Genomic DNA, 13098 nt, shown 5'->3' on the forward strand with positions numbered 1-13098 from the left:
AACTCTGTGATTTTGTTCCTCCTCTGTTCACCACGCACCAGTTGAGGAAAGTCTTCTCAGTGCAGGGGCCTTATCCCGTCATCCGTGCCGCCCTGTGGGCCAGAGGGTGGGTGGAGCGGCGTCTGCCCCGACCGGCGCAGATACCGTCCGCGTGTCATGGAGACGAGGAGGAGGACGGTGACGAAGGTGACGCCTGTGCTGACGTGACTGGTGAGACGATAAGAACACGTGTGTTTTACACATATTTTTTCCCTAGAGGTGGCAGTATTTTCCTGTCATAGTACCACAGTATACGTGTATACTGAATTAGCAGGGAAAGGTAATGGACATTTAGCAGCAGTTCCTGCCCTTGATTTTTACCCAGAATGCACCACTGATTGACGACCACATTTTAACACATTAGTCCACAAACCTACTAATGTTAGATGATGACGTGAAGGACGTTCAACCACAGCAGGTAACTTTACCTCCAGATACTGCTTAATACTACACACTGTAGTACCTCTAACCTATATGTAATGGGAGCGCTAATCCCATAATCCCCTCACCTGATAAATAATGCATCCTGCAGCATATGACACAGACCCCTGCCCCCTGGTCCCCCACCCTGGGTAGATAAGCTCGTCCAAAACCAAACACCCCGCTGATGTGTTTTCAGACAGGCTGGCAGAGGGCGAGAAAGAGGAGAACCTCGACGACGTCTACGAGCTCATGGTAGGAAAACGTTCTCTCCAGCCTTGGATAAAACCCTTGAAAATAATCGGTTGCTTTTTTCAAAACTTTGTTTTTTGGTTTGTTTCAGTCTCGTCTGGTTCGAAATGAAACGCCGTATTTCTACTGGACAACGCGACGAGATTACGTCGACTGTCGCTCTTTACTCAGCGACCAAATCACCAATCACTACGCCAATGCAGGAACGTTTACCACCAAGGTGCCGTTCACGTCCTGTGGACCAAGCAACCGTAGTCGTACTTGTTCCTGACGGTGTTTGAACGTTACAGGTGGGGCTGTGTGTGAACCTGAGAAACCTGCAGTGGTTCGACGCGGCAGATCCTGATTCCTTCTTCCCCAGATGTTACAGACTGGGAGCCCAGGACGAAAGGCAGTCCTTCATAGGTTTGATGTTCCACTTTGAAACCGTACTTCCTGTCACGACGTTGGTAACAGAAGAAGAATCGGATCCGTCTTTGGATTAAGATGATTTGACTAGTTTGCATGCTGATGTGTCCCTGGGCAGGACTCTTGTTGCTTTTTCGTACCGATAGGAAAACCTACCAGTCTGGTAATTCCAGTTTAATATCAGTAGTTTGAATCAGCAGCGTCTTCACCGATGGTAAAAAAAAAACAAACAAAAAAAAGACAGAAGTAGGAAATGAACCGGCTGATGCTAGAGGTCCTCAACCGGGGGTTAATGACCCCTAGAGTGTCTGTGGAGGTACTTCAGTTAATTAGACAAGGTTTGTTTATATATTTGTATAAATATACAGTATGAGCGTGTGTACTACTTTATATTTTTAATTTTTATGTTTAAATATACAGTATGAGCGTGTGTACTATTTGATTTACTCAGTACTTAATAACACAATGATACCGTAGTGTACTACAGTAACCTAAGACAAGTATAGAATAAGTCATGTGCAGTAAGGGTCACTGCTCCATCTCACCATGGACTTGGGGGGGTCCTTGGCCTGAAGGACATTCAGACCCTGACTCCAGTCTACAGTAGTGACCTAACGAGAGAGAGAAAATCATTACAGCTCATATGTATAAACATATAAAACATGTGTTTCGACATATAAACATATATTCAGGTTATAGGTGGTGGAGAGGATGGAAAAAATATTTTAAAAATGTAAAAAGTGAGGATGACTTGTCACATGTTACATTATTGAATACATTATTCTGAATATCTCCTACCTCTGTGAAACTGTGAACTCCTCAGAGGACTTCAGGAGGACGGCGTGCACCAGTCTGCTGCAGCACGTGGTTGAATCATGGAGGAGAGGAGGAGCAGAGGTCGAGGAACGAAAAGCACTTTCTGAAAGTGAGACATTTACACCGAATGACCTCAGGTACAGAAAACAAGTATAAATGTAATTAAATATATACGTACCCTCATTTTCTTTCAAAGGATTAAAAAATCTGAAGCAGCGCTGCGTCGGCCCGGAGATGATTGACACGGCGTTACAGGTGTGTGAGGAGTTCCTCAGCATCTTAGAGCACGGCGACATTGATGTCACCGTGGAAACGCAGCCAGAGGAGGAGGAGCAGCGTTGGTCGGAGTTCCTGCAGAACTACTACCTGGTTGTGCAGTGAGTTTGTTCATGGATACTTGGATACTACGTAGTATGTGTAATGAAACATTACCTTTTAATTTTTTAATTTTTTATCTGACATAATGAAATGTTTGAGTCCTTTAACAGCCATGTGTTCACAGTGAAGGTGCAGTGATCGGAGGTAGCGGTGCGTTTGTGCAGCGTTGTCAGACCATGTTGACCAGACTGCAGGAGTGCTGCCCCCAGCTGGACACAGATGGACTGGACAACATCTGGATCATCAAACCAGGGGCCAAGTCAAGAGGGCGTGGTGAGTGACAGGAAGTGCTTCACAGTTCTGCCACATTCTTTTTTGACTGTCCTGTTTTACACAGGCATCCTGTGCCTGAACCGCCTGGAGGACGTGTTGGCTCTGGTTGACTTAGACAGAGCCATTAACAAGGAGAGTAAGTGGGTGGTTCAGAAATATCTGGAACGTCCTCTGTTGGTCCACGCCACCAAGTTTGACCTCCGTCAGTGGTTCCTGGTGACAGACTGGAACCCCCTGACCGTGTGGTTCTACAGAGAGTGCTACCTGCGGTTCTCCACTCAGCCCTATTCAACCAAAAACCTCAACAGGTCGGTGACTCAGATACCAACAGTTAACACGTTCTTCTACTCACCAGTTTGTCTCAAACCTTCAGTCGTCTCCACCTTGTCCTCAGCTCCGTCCACCTCTGCAACAACTCCATCCAGAAGCACTTCCAACCCTCCCGTGACCGCCACCCAGGGTTACCGTCGGACAACATGTGGTCCTGCTCCCAGTTTAAGGCCTTCCTGCAGCAGAAGGGTTTGGGGAACACGTGGGAGAAGGTGGTGGTCCCGGGCATGCAGAAGGCAGTGGTCCACGCCCTGCAGACGGCTCAGGACCTGGTTGAGCCTCGTAAGGCCAGCTTTGAGCTGTACGGAGCGGACTTCATGTTGGGCCCAGACCTGAGGCCCTGGCTCCTGGAGATCAATGCCAGTCCCACCATGGCCTGCTCCACCGCTGTGACCGCCCGCCTCTGCCCTGCCGTGCAGCTGGACACACTGAGGGTGGTGCTGGATTGGCGGGCGGATTCCGCAGCCTACACCGGAGGATTCCAGCTCATCTACAAACAGGTGGGAAAACAGAGAAGAGCGGACGGAGAACGGAGGAGCGACACCGACAAACAGATCTGATTTGATTTGTCTTTTTGGTTTTTTTTTACCTGTTTTTCCAGCCTGCAGTCGAAGTTCCTCAGTACATCGGCATGAACCTGCTGGTGGAAGGAGCCGCTGTCAGAAGATCCAAACATCTACCTCAGCCGTGTCTGTCCATCCAGTTCCCCTCAGACCAGACTTCTTCGGTACAGGACGACAGAACACGTCAACCTCCGCTGCAGCAGCTTCACAGAGTTACTTCCTGCGGCCTTTCGTGCAAAGAGAATCAAACTGTGAGAGACAAAAAGACACAGACCGCAACGACTTCTACCAAGAAGTTACATGAGAGGAGAAGAGAGATTCACAATTCTCAGAATCCTCCCCGACCTCGTGACAGTGATCAGCCTAGAGCAGCAGGAACAGTAACACAGAGAAAAAAGCAGCGTTTGCGTCACAGTGCCAACAGAACCAGCCTGGTTCCACGAAGTCTTTCTTTTTCCCTCGGCTCCACTCAGAAACCTAAGCCCAGTCAACAACTTCCCACATCACATGTCACCCGGTTCTCCCTTCCTCAGGCAGTGGTTGAGTCCCAGCACAGAACTCCTCCACGGGCCTGTCCTTCGCTGCAAGGTCCTCTCCCAACCCTGGACGTCTTCAGCCTCAAACCAAACGTAGTGTCTGGAGCCGCCGCCTGTCTCAGTCTGTCCTCCCATCGCAGCTTCTACAGGCATCACTCGTTCCTCTGTCCTCGCAGACAAACCATGGCAAAATATAAAGAAGATTGTTCTGGAAAACAGTAACAAGTGGAACTGAGAGTTCTGTGGACGGAACGGACAGGAAGCAGTTTTGAAAATAATATGGTGAAACAGCCATGTTGACCTCATTACCATACAGTTACTACACAACACACACACATGTGGTGTGTGTGTGTTCTAGTGTGCTCTAGTTTCCTGACTGTTATGTGATCTTTTCAGTTCTACTTAGAATCTGTCCCAACATTTCAGAGGGTGTGGCATACTTATTTTTCTAAAAAAAAAAAAAAAAACCCTGCTAAACTAAACTAATAATGTGAAACAGGATAGCTTCTTAATCGAATTTTTATATTTTACAAAACAGCACTTTATGAGGCAGACACGGAACCATCACGTTCACAGCACATCAAAACAAAATCCAAAATCCTTCTAGAATTTAATTTAAAAAAAACTGATCAGAACGATCAAATTAGCAGAGGACATTTTTCTCACGTGTTTTACCTTTTGAGGACAACTGAACTCACTGTGTTATATAAAGAGTCTGGGTGCAGGTGCTCTCTCTGTCCACTGGGTGGCAATAAAGGCTCGGCATTTGCATTGTCCATCCAGTTTATATTCAGTCTTCCAGGAAAGAAAGTGCAGCCTCTCACATGGAGGTTGGCTCAGCTTACGCAACACCTGCTTAATCAGAGATTCAGCCTTCAATAAAAGTCACGGTGTCAGAATATGCTGTGAAACCGAGTCAGATCAGTGTCACGGCTCACGGAGCAGCTTCTCACTGCCGGACAAACAGGCCTTCACCACAGGAGGAAAAAGTCATTACAAAAAAAAAAAAAAAATCAAATAAATAAATGAGACATAAGATTCATTTAAACTAATATGAAATATATAGAAAAAACATGGTTTAAAAAACTGATCATTTAAAAGTGAATATGGATGGATTCTTGGTAAAGTACAGTCATTTACTAGAATCACATTATATATAAAATAAATAAATAAAATGTGACATTAACCACATGATATTTGCCCTAAGGACCAATTAAAGTGAAAAAATAAAAAAAACAAATGCTTGTATACATACAAAAGACATTTTTAAATATGTGTAAATATATGTTTAAACATGTATATTTAGACATAAATAAATGAATATATATATATGTTATGTTATAAATACATATTAGACATAAATAAATGAATATATGTTATAAATACATTACACATGCATATACATATATAAATACATATATGTATACATTTATAACATAAATATAAACATATATGTATATACACACATACACAGAAGAGAGCTTCATTTATTTTAACTAGATTTTTTTTATAAATATATAAATATATATGTAAATATATATCTATATATTTACATACACCCGGATATATTTTCTTCTGGTTTTGAGCTGATGCAACCTGTTTGTAGTGGTGTGTTTACTTGTTTTCCTGGGCACAGACGGGTCGGCAGCAGGAGAGTCAGGCTACAGCCCCGTCATTACATAAGTGTTCCCTGTGAATGTTTTGAACTAAATCTGAACCGATTGAATTTCATAGCTACGTGTTTTCACCCCACCCTCCCACACACACTCCTTCATACATGTACAGACCAAGCCCGTTTACACTGAGAAGAAAAAAAATACTTTATTAATACACTTATATTGTATATCAACATTTATAGACAAAAATATGTACATCCAATAGCTCTCACGTAGGTCCCAAAATATAAAATCTCAAGTACCTCTTTCTGTAGAAAACTAATCCTCTGGTAAAACTTACATTCACGTCTTCGCCTCCTCGCTGCTCTGACACCACTATTCATACGCTGCACAGAGAAAGAACATCTGAGATTTATCAGCTTTTTCACGAGTTAAAGGCAACGGCAAGAGCAAACACCGGGTTTGACTTGAGCAAAAAAACAGATGAGGAGTAGGCAGACCTGGTCCAGCACAGTGCTACATAGTATGTCCACAGTCGTTCTGAGTACACCACAGACAAGTGTCCACACTCTGCCCTCCTGTCATCTCACCTGATGGACAGAGAACAAGGACAGGAACCCAAAAAAAAACAAAACAGAAATGTACAAAAGACCTATGAACAATAATTACACCAACACAGAGACTTCTCATTCAGCGTCAGCCTGCGGCGGCCGCTCATCCATCCATGGACTGGATGTAGTTTCACTCCCGTCATCACAGTGTCTGGACGACAGCGCCGCCGACTTACAGGTAGATGACAGACTTTGGGGTGATATTATACAACTGACATTTGGTGCAACAATTTCTAAATGGCAAGTTTCCATCTCAACAGCTACGGGTGAAATGCATCAGTGTCGTCGGCGTTTGTTTTTTTGTTTTTTGTTTATACTTAAAACAGCAGCATCTAAAACATGTCTTTCTTTTACATTCAACCAAGAGAGAGCGTCTCTGTATGAAGGCCGGGGCCATTTCATACCGTATGATACATTTGCACTGATTAATATCACTGGATATTTAACATTCAACGTGAGCTTTGAATCCTCCCCGGACAGAAGCTGCTCCCTCCGTCAACCACTACTCCTCAGATCCGTTGCGTGACCTCCAGGCTGACCAACAGACCGGAGGACCGAGGGGTGGGTTATGATAACGGCTCAGTTTTCTTCTTCTTCCTCTCCTACCACTGTCTCTGCTTTTGAACATTAAAACAGCGCCCCCTGTTTTCCTTCAGTCTTTGGTTTCTAGGTTAAGAGGTGGAACCTGCTTCAGCGCCTGAAGGAGGGCGGGGGAGTCCATGGGGCTCTGAGACATAGCTGGAGCTGGAGAGCCTCCTCTGGGAGACATCACCAGCTGAGGAGGAGACGGTCTTTCACTGGACATGGACGGCGCTGTTCCTCCCACACCAGGATAGAGCATGGGCACGGCCCCGGGGTACCAGCATTTCTCCAGCATGGGCAGGTAGGCTGCAGCAGCAGAGGGTGGAATGAGGTAGAAAGGCATACAGAGGGGGTGAGGCGGCGCGGGGCGGTTGGGAGACGCGCTCATGTAACTGCTGTAACCGCTGGAGGACGTGGAGGACTCGCCACCTGAGAGCCCCTCGTCTTCAGAGGACTCCACCCGGGGCCGCTTGTGGCGTGGCTCCACCTCCTCCTGCTTGATGCCGGAGCTCTGATGCTCCTCCAGCGGCCGCTTCAGCTGGCTCTCCTGGCCGTAGTACTCCGGACGGCCCTGTGCCTCGCCGGCTTCGTTCTTCTCCAACTCTCCTCCGTAGCCACTGTCCGTGTCTGTGTCACTGCCGCTCTGCTCGTTGCTCACCGGGGCGTACGCCCGCTGGATGACGGGAACGCAGTTCTGACCGTAGCCTTCTCGCGGTTTAGGAGGTAAGTTGGCGTGGATCTCTTTGTGAGGTTGGTGCTGGTGCTGGTGCTGCTGGTGCTGGTGGTGGTAGGAGGAGGAGGTCTTCTCGTGGTGAGGGGTGGCAGGGCTGCGTGGTCTGTTTGGACTCTGCAGCACATCTGCCACTAACTTGTGGAGGTGACTGATCACGTCTGTTGGTCTGAAGCTATCGTGACTCTCCTGATTGGTTAGAAACTGCAGGATCTCCTTGGCACACATGTGGAAGCCAGAGCAGAACATCTCCTCTGACTTCTCCTGGCTCAGAGAAGGCTGTTCTGTTGAACAGAACCAAAAAAACATGGCCGTCAAAAACTGACATTAGATTTCAAGGGGGGGAGGGGGAGATCACTGTTGATAAAGAACCCTCTTGGACCATGAAGGTCAGGGACCTCAAACAATAAGTCCATGTTTTTACCCCTTTTGTTTTTCATGCCAAGAAGTAAAAGTTTTTTTTAAAACATCATGGATATGAAGTTTATGATACATTTTTTTAAATTTCAAAATTCATTGAGAGGGTCAGACTGAAACCCCGGTGGGCCGATTTTGGCCCGCGGGCCGTATGGGTCAGACTGAAACCCTGGACTAATTTTGGCCCGCGGGCCGTATGTTTGACAGCCCTGATGTAGATACAAACTTCCCGCTGAAGTTACAAACTGTTGTTACTCTGATCGCGTTTGGTTCTAAAGGGATTGATTGACTGATATCGGCGTTATTAGTCCATTGGCTGACTGTCATCAGTCGTTCCCTGGTAACTTACCGACTTGGATGCCGTTCTGCAGAGCCAGGATCTTCTGCTGCTGCTGCTCCAGGAGAGAGGTGAGAGCTTTCACATGTTTGAGTGTGAGCTCTAGAACCACCGCCTTCTCCAGATGGCCCAGAGTCTATAGGAGAGAGAGAGAGAGAGGGAGACAGAGAGGGAGAGGGAGAGAGTCAGCACATCTTTTATAACCTTATCATCGACAGGCTTAACTACACACTTATACATGAAATACTCATCGGGGGGTTTAAGGAGGATCTATTTTAAGATCCTTTTAATGAGAGCACTTTTCCTTTTTTTTTTTTTTTTTTTCCAAACTTAGACTGAAGCCTTTAACAGCAGAGGTCAATACTACAGTGAAAGCAGCCTGGCTTCTTTAAATTTAAAACAAATTGACAATAAAAAAAAGTCAAATTTCCAATGTCAAAAATAATAAGAATATCTACATTAAATTGGATTTTCTTTTTTTGATTTTTTTTTATGTGCGACTGAAACGTGACAGCAGACACATGCTTCAGTGATGACGCACAGAGGATGTGATACCTCCGAGCAGCCACTCGATGGAGCATGCTCTTCACAGCACGGGGATCTGGTGATCCTTCCCAGAATGAAACTTACTGTGAGCTTCAGGTGCTCGGGTAATAAATCTTTCAGCTGCGCGATGCACTCGTTTATCCTGTCCCTCCTTTTCTTCTCGATCAACCTGTGAGGCAGTTTGTAGGTTTCCTGCAGTCGAACACAAACAGAGAGACAGTGGTGGTTAGAACACGAACACACACACACACACGAACACACACACACCGGGGGAGGTCTCCAGCAGTTATGTCACAGCAGAAAATGGGTCAGCCGTTTATGGAAGTCGATAAGTTGTAAATGGGCTTTCAAAAATGTTTAAATCTTAGATTTAAAAAAAAAAAAAAAAAAAGGAAAATTCAAACTAATTACCTTGTTTTCGTCTCCTCTCTTCATCCCCCGCCGGGGTTTATACACATACATGGGGAAATCCATCCTGAAGAAAACAACATTTAAAATTAAACACATTTTAGACTTTTAGACACTGTATTTGGTTAAAAATAAATTTAAATTTTTGCTGTGAAACTGTGACTTACCCCTGCACGTCTGACAGAGAAGCCTGGTGTTTGGACAGAGGAAGAGGAGAAGGAGGAGGAGGAGGCTGCGCGCTTGGAATCCGCTCCATTCTTCTTCTTCTTTTTTTCTTTCTTTCTTCTTTTTTTGTTTTTTAAACTTCCAGTTACGCACTAAAAGTCAGTCTTTTTTCCAAATTCTTCACAAAAAAGCGCGCATTTACTCAGTAAAACACGGTTTAAATTCGAAGTCAGCCGTCGGTCAAATGCAAAAATAAAAATAAATCTGCTTGAAAATAGACAGAAATTCACAGACAGGTGTCTCTTCTTTTTTCTTCTCTTTTCTGTTTTTGTTGTAAAATCCCCGCAGAGCGACTTCAAGTCGTTGTATCGCTGCGTAAAGAAGGTAAAGCTCCTGGTTAGCGCGTCGGGAGACTGGGGGAGGACAGAGAGGGGAGTCAGATAAAGCCTCTGCCTGTGCGTTAGCCTGACCTGCCTCTGTCACATGAGGCTCACGTGTTAAACGGCGCTGAATCCTGGCCGCAGGGACCGCCCACTTCGTGCGGATAAGGAGCCTCAGTGGGCGGACTGCGGCGCACGTCAGCGCAGGAGGCGGAGACTGTCCGATCCCGTGTACCTCCACGCTGAAAGTGTATGGAAACAAGTGCTCGGCAGCCCTGCCCGCCACGGCGCACGGAACGTGCTGGCAGCCAAGCAGAGACAGGCTTTAAACAGGCGCGGTGCACGAGACGTGAGGGTGTGGTAGTTTATCTAGAGTCGGAGGAGAAGCAGAGGAAAAAGAAAAGAGAAGAGAAGTCAGAAAGACGGCGTTAAAACAGCTGAACGATGATATCAGACAAAAGAAAGAAACTTCAAGAGGAAAAAAAAAAAAAAAAAAAAAAAAAGTCAATAAAAAAAAAAAAGATTAAATTTGGAATTTGTCAATTCGTTTTTTCACATACGCCATTCTCCATAAAAGAAATAATGCTATAAAAAACCAAACATATATAATGATCAGAATGACAACGATTATTTTTTCCAACAAAAGAAACCAACAATAAAATATTTCAATCTAATAAAAAGTCCAATTTAAAAAAAAGCACAAAATGTAAAGTCACTGTTTAAAGGTAGATTGACGTGTTTTTTTTGTCACGTTAAAAATAACGTTTACTATTAAAATAATGATAAATGTAATAACATGTCGTAACAACCGACACATTATTATTAGTATTAACAATAATAATAATAATATAACAATAATAATGTGTCGGTGTTTATCAGACTGGCTCCATTGTGGAGCGACTGCAGTCAACAACAGCGTGCGAGCCACGTGCTGCAGCCCGTGGACGATGACCGCGGGGCGTCCGCTGCGATCGTCAGGACGTGGGACAGACAGTCACGTTGATCCCCTCATGGCTGCGGCTGATTACGCTGCTGAGCGCACAGGGCTCAGCACACGGTGGCTGCACCTGCCTGCTGCAGCAGCCACGACGGCAGCGACAGCAGCGACGGCAGCGGCGGCAGCTGCAGAGAACAGCTGAAGAACACTCTTCTGTTCTGAAGCCGTTCATCTTAATGAGGCACGTGTGCTGCGTTCACGTCCAACAAGACACACAGGTGTGTTATTCTGAAAAGGAAAATGTACACAACAGACTGAGTACACAGTATTTATGGATATTTATAAACAATAACAACAACAACAAAAATAATAATAATCTTGCTTCTATTAATTTGACTAAGAAAATCTGTGCCTTGCCCAAAGCTTGCTTCTATTAATGAACTAAGAAAATCTGTGCCTTGCCCAAAGGCACTGGGGAAATACTTTTATCATTAAGTGAGAATAAATATGTGACTATATTATAAATTAATGTTGTGTTTGAATGACATCACATTACAGAGATTCCATTTCTATTCACCTGTAAATGTGGGTTCTGTTCAATTTTGAGGCTTTCTTTTCAGGACAACAGTTTTTGTTGTCGGTAATCCGACAGAAAATCAGCCGGCGTCACACTTCCTTCCTAAATGTTGAATGACTTCAAGTGTGAAACACCAGACAGACTGACATCACACAGCTTTGTCATTACCACAGAAACATTTCCAACCAAAGCTGCTATAATGACACACGCAGACGCTTTGTCTTTGACAGAAGAATGAAAAATGTTTCAAAGATGAAATTAAAACTAGCAGGTTGAATTATGCTGTGATAAACATTTCATTTCAACCTAATCTGGAGTCATTTTAATTATTTTTAATTAAGTTAGTTTTTTCTTTTCAACTAATGGGGGAAAAAAAATCACTTCTGTTCAGTTGCACAAAACGTATTAAGTTTGAAACGACTCAATAAGATTATGTTCAATTCTAACTGGTCTTGGTGAGAAATTAAGACGTTATCTTTGATCCAGAACAGGAACTGGCAAATTACGCAACCCTAAAAAATGAGTGATTTGTTTTTTGGGTGTAAGATAAAATAAAAATATTTCCCTTTACTTGACTGTGTGTGAGTGGCTGATCATGTGACATCCAGACAGCACCGCCCTCATCTGAGGCTCCTCTGTAGTTTTGACTTTTAAATGTGACCCAATCCATCTGTTTAGTAAAATATTGAAATTTTCTTTCCCTTTTGGAATCAAGATGATGCGTTCCATCCACTATCAGCCTGTTTCACACATGTTTTTATTTAAATATGCTCAAAAAAAAGAAAAAAAAAAAGAAAATGTACAATTCTGACACAAACTGTCTATTAGTATAAAAGTTCAGTCAAACAAAGAAGAACTCTCACTCACTCTCCCACACATTCAAATATTCTGAAATTAAACTCATAAAGTGACAAAAAAGTGACTTTGTGTGTGTGTGTGTGTGTGTGTGTGAGAGCTACAGAAAAACATCAGTGCTTCAGGACTCAGTGAAAGGAGATTAAATAATGCAGTGCACGGGAGAAAGAAAGAAAAAAAAATAAAATAAATTACCTTCAGTCACTGGATCCTTTTAACTTCTACCTGAAGCTGCTAATAAAACTCTGTTGAACTCAAACACAAGTAAGAACTGCAGTCACATGGTTGGTTCAAGCCCTGGCTCCTTCTCCACTGTGTTAACAGACAGTGATGCGTTAATGTTCTGGAACGTCATTCACATCTTATTATCATTCATTATTACAACTATCACTACAAAGAAACACATCTGTTTATGTACCGGTATATTTCCAGGAGAAATAAATAAACTTTTTTTTTCTGCTTTATTTATTTGGCCAAATTGTGAATTTTAAGTTATTAAAATATCACTATCAAGAATTTATGTTTTCTTACAGGTTTTGCATATTCTGGAGTGCCGACAAACCTGTAAATCCACACGACCTGAGTTTTTTTTTTTTTTTTTTTTTTTGGAGCTGAGACACTGAGGATCAAACACTGGCTACAAGGCCACTTGAGTGTAATTCAGCCTGTGGAACTTTGGCAGAGCTTTGGCGTACGGATACTGTCGGTGTGGTACAAAACAAGGCAGAAGGCATTCAGGGTGAGAGAGGTCAAGTCAGGGTGTTCATCTCCCAATCCTACCACACCAGGATTCTCAGGTCCCAAAGGCACTGGGTTCAACTCCGCCCCCACAGACGTGTCTGCACTTGAGACCATGACTAACATACTCAGACAACTTTTACTCCACAGAAGCACACAAGCTGCACAAACGCTAATTGGTGGA

The 13098-nt window shown here is 44.0% G+C and overlaps 2 protein-coding genes and 1 long non-coding RNA gene across 4 annotated transcripts; 1 reads left to right on the plus strand and 2 right to left on the minus strand.

The window, feature by feature from the left end:
- Positions 1 to 14: 14 nt before the first annotated feature.
- On the plus strand, positions 15 to 4296 carry ttll3 (tubulin tyrosine ligase-like family, member 3; the record flags this gene model as incomplete). The annotated part of the gene is made up of 10 exons (XM_025060051.1): positions 15 to 210; positions 659 to 714; positions 803 to 931; positions 1002 to 1116; positions 1943 to 2044; positions 2132 to 2312; positions 2438 to 2586; positions 2651 to 2894; positions 2981 to 3416; positions 3518 to 4296. Coding segments are annotated over 10 exons (2328 nt in total), but the record flags the coding sequence as incomplete, so codon positions are not given.
- A 1514-nt stretch (positions 4297 to 5810) lies between these two features.
- On the minus strand, positions 5811 to 10273 carry bhlhe40 (basic helix-loop-helix family, member e40). 2 transcript variants are annotated; one of them, XM_017036907.1, is made up of 6 exons: positions 9922 to 10273; positions 9430 to 9840; positions 9266 to 9329; positions 8939 to 9046; positions 8321 to 8444; positions 5811 to 7838 (listed from the first exon to the last, which is right to left on the minus strand). In XM_017036907.1, exons 2-6 carry the CDS (start codon positions 9516 to 9518, stop codon positions 6895 to 6897), a joined length of 1329 nt encoding a protein of 442 aa, XP_016892396.1. In that variant the 5' UTR covers positions 9519 to 9840; positions 9922 to 10273; the 3' UTR covers positions 5811 to 6894. The 2 variants fall into 2 exon arrangements, with proteins under 2 accessions (XP_016892396.1, XP_008318271.1); XM_008320049.2 differs by having other exon boundaries at positions 9430 to 10273.
- Positions 10274 to 10692: 419 nt separating this feature from the next.
- LOC112487776 (uncharacterized) lies at positions 10693 to 13092 on the minus strand. The gene is made up of 2 exons (XR_003051190.1): positions 12372 to 13092; positions 10693 to 11032 (listed from the first exon to the last, which is right to left on the minus strand). It is a non-coding gene; the product is annotated as an uncharacterized LOC112487776 (long non-coding RNA).
- Positions 13093 to 13098: the final 6 nt, after the last annotated feature.

The sequence above is a fragment of the Cynoglossus semilaevis genome, chromosome 11 (assembly GCF_000523025.1).
Source record: "Cynoglossus semilaevis isolate Cse_v1.0 chromosome 11, Cse_v1.0, whole genome shotgun sequence".
In the NCBI taxonomy this organism is placed as follows: Eukaryota; Metazoa; Chordata; class Actinopteri; order Pleuronectiformes; family Cynoglossidae; genus Cynoglossus; species Cynoglossus semilaevis.

What these genes read in the sequence shown, in the direction of transcription:
- bhlhe40 (XM_017036907.1), bottom strand. Translation starts at nt 9,518, where the DNA reads ATGGAGCGGATTCCAAGCGCGCAGCCTCCTCCTCCTCCTTCTCCTCTT. An exon ending in AGAGAGGAGACGAAAACAAG is followed by an intron (nt 9,047 to 9,265) that starts GTAATTAGTTTG and finishes GTTCGACTGCAG; the next exon opens with GAAACCTACAAACTGCCTCA. An exon ending in CCGAGCACCTGAAGCTCACA is followed by an intron (nt 8,445 to 8,938) that starts GTAAGTTTCATT and finishes TCTCTCCTATAG; the next exon opens with ACTCTGGGCCATCTGGAGAA.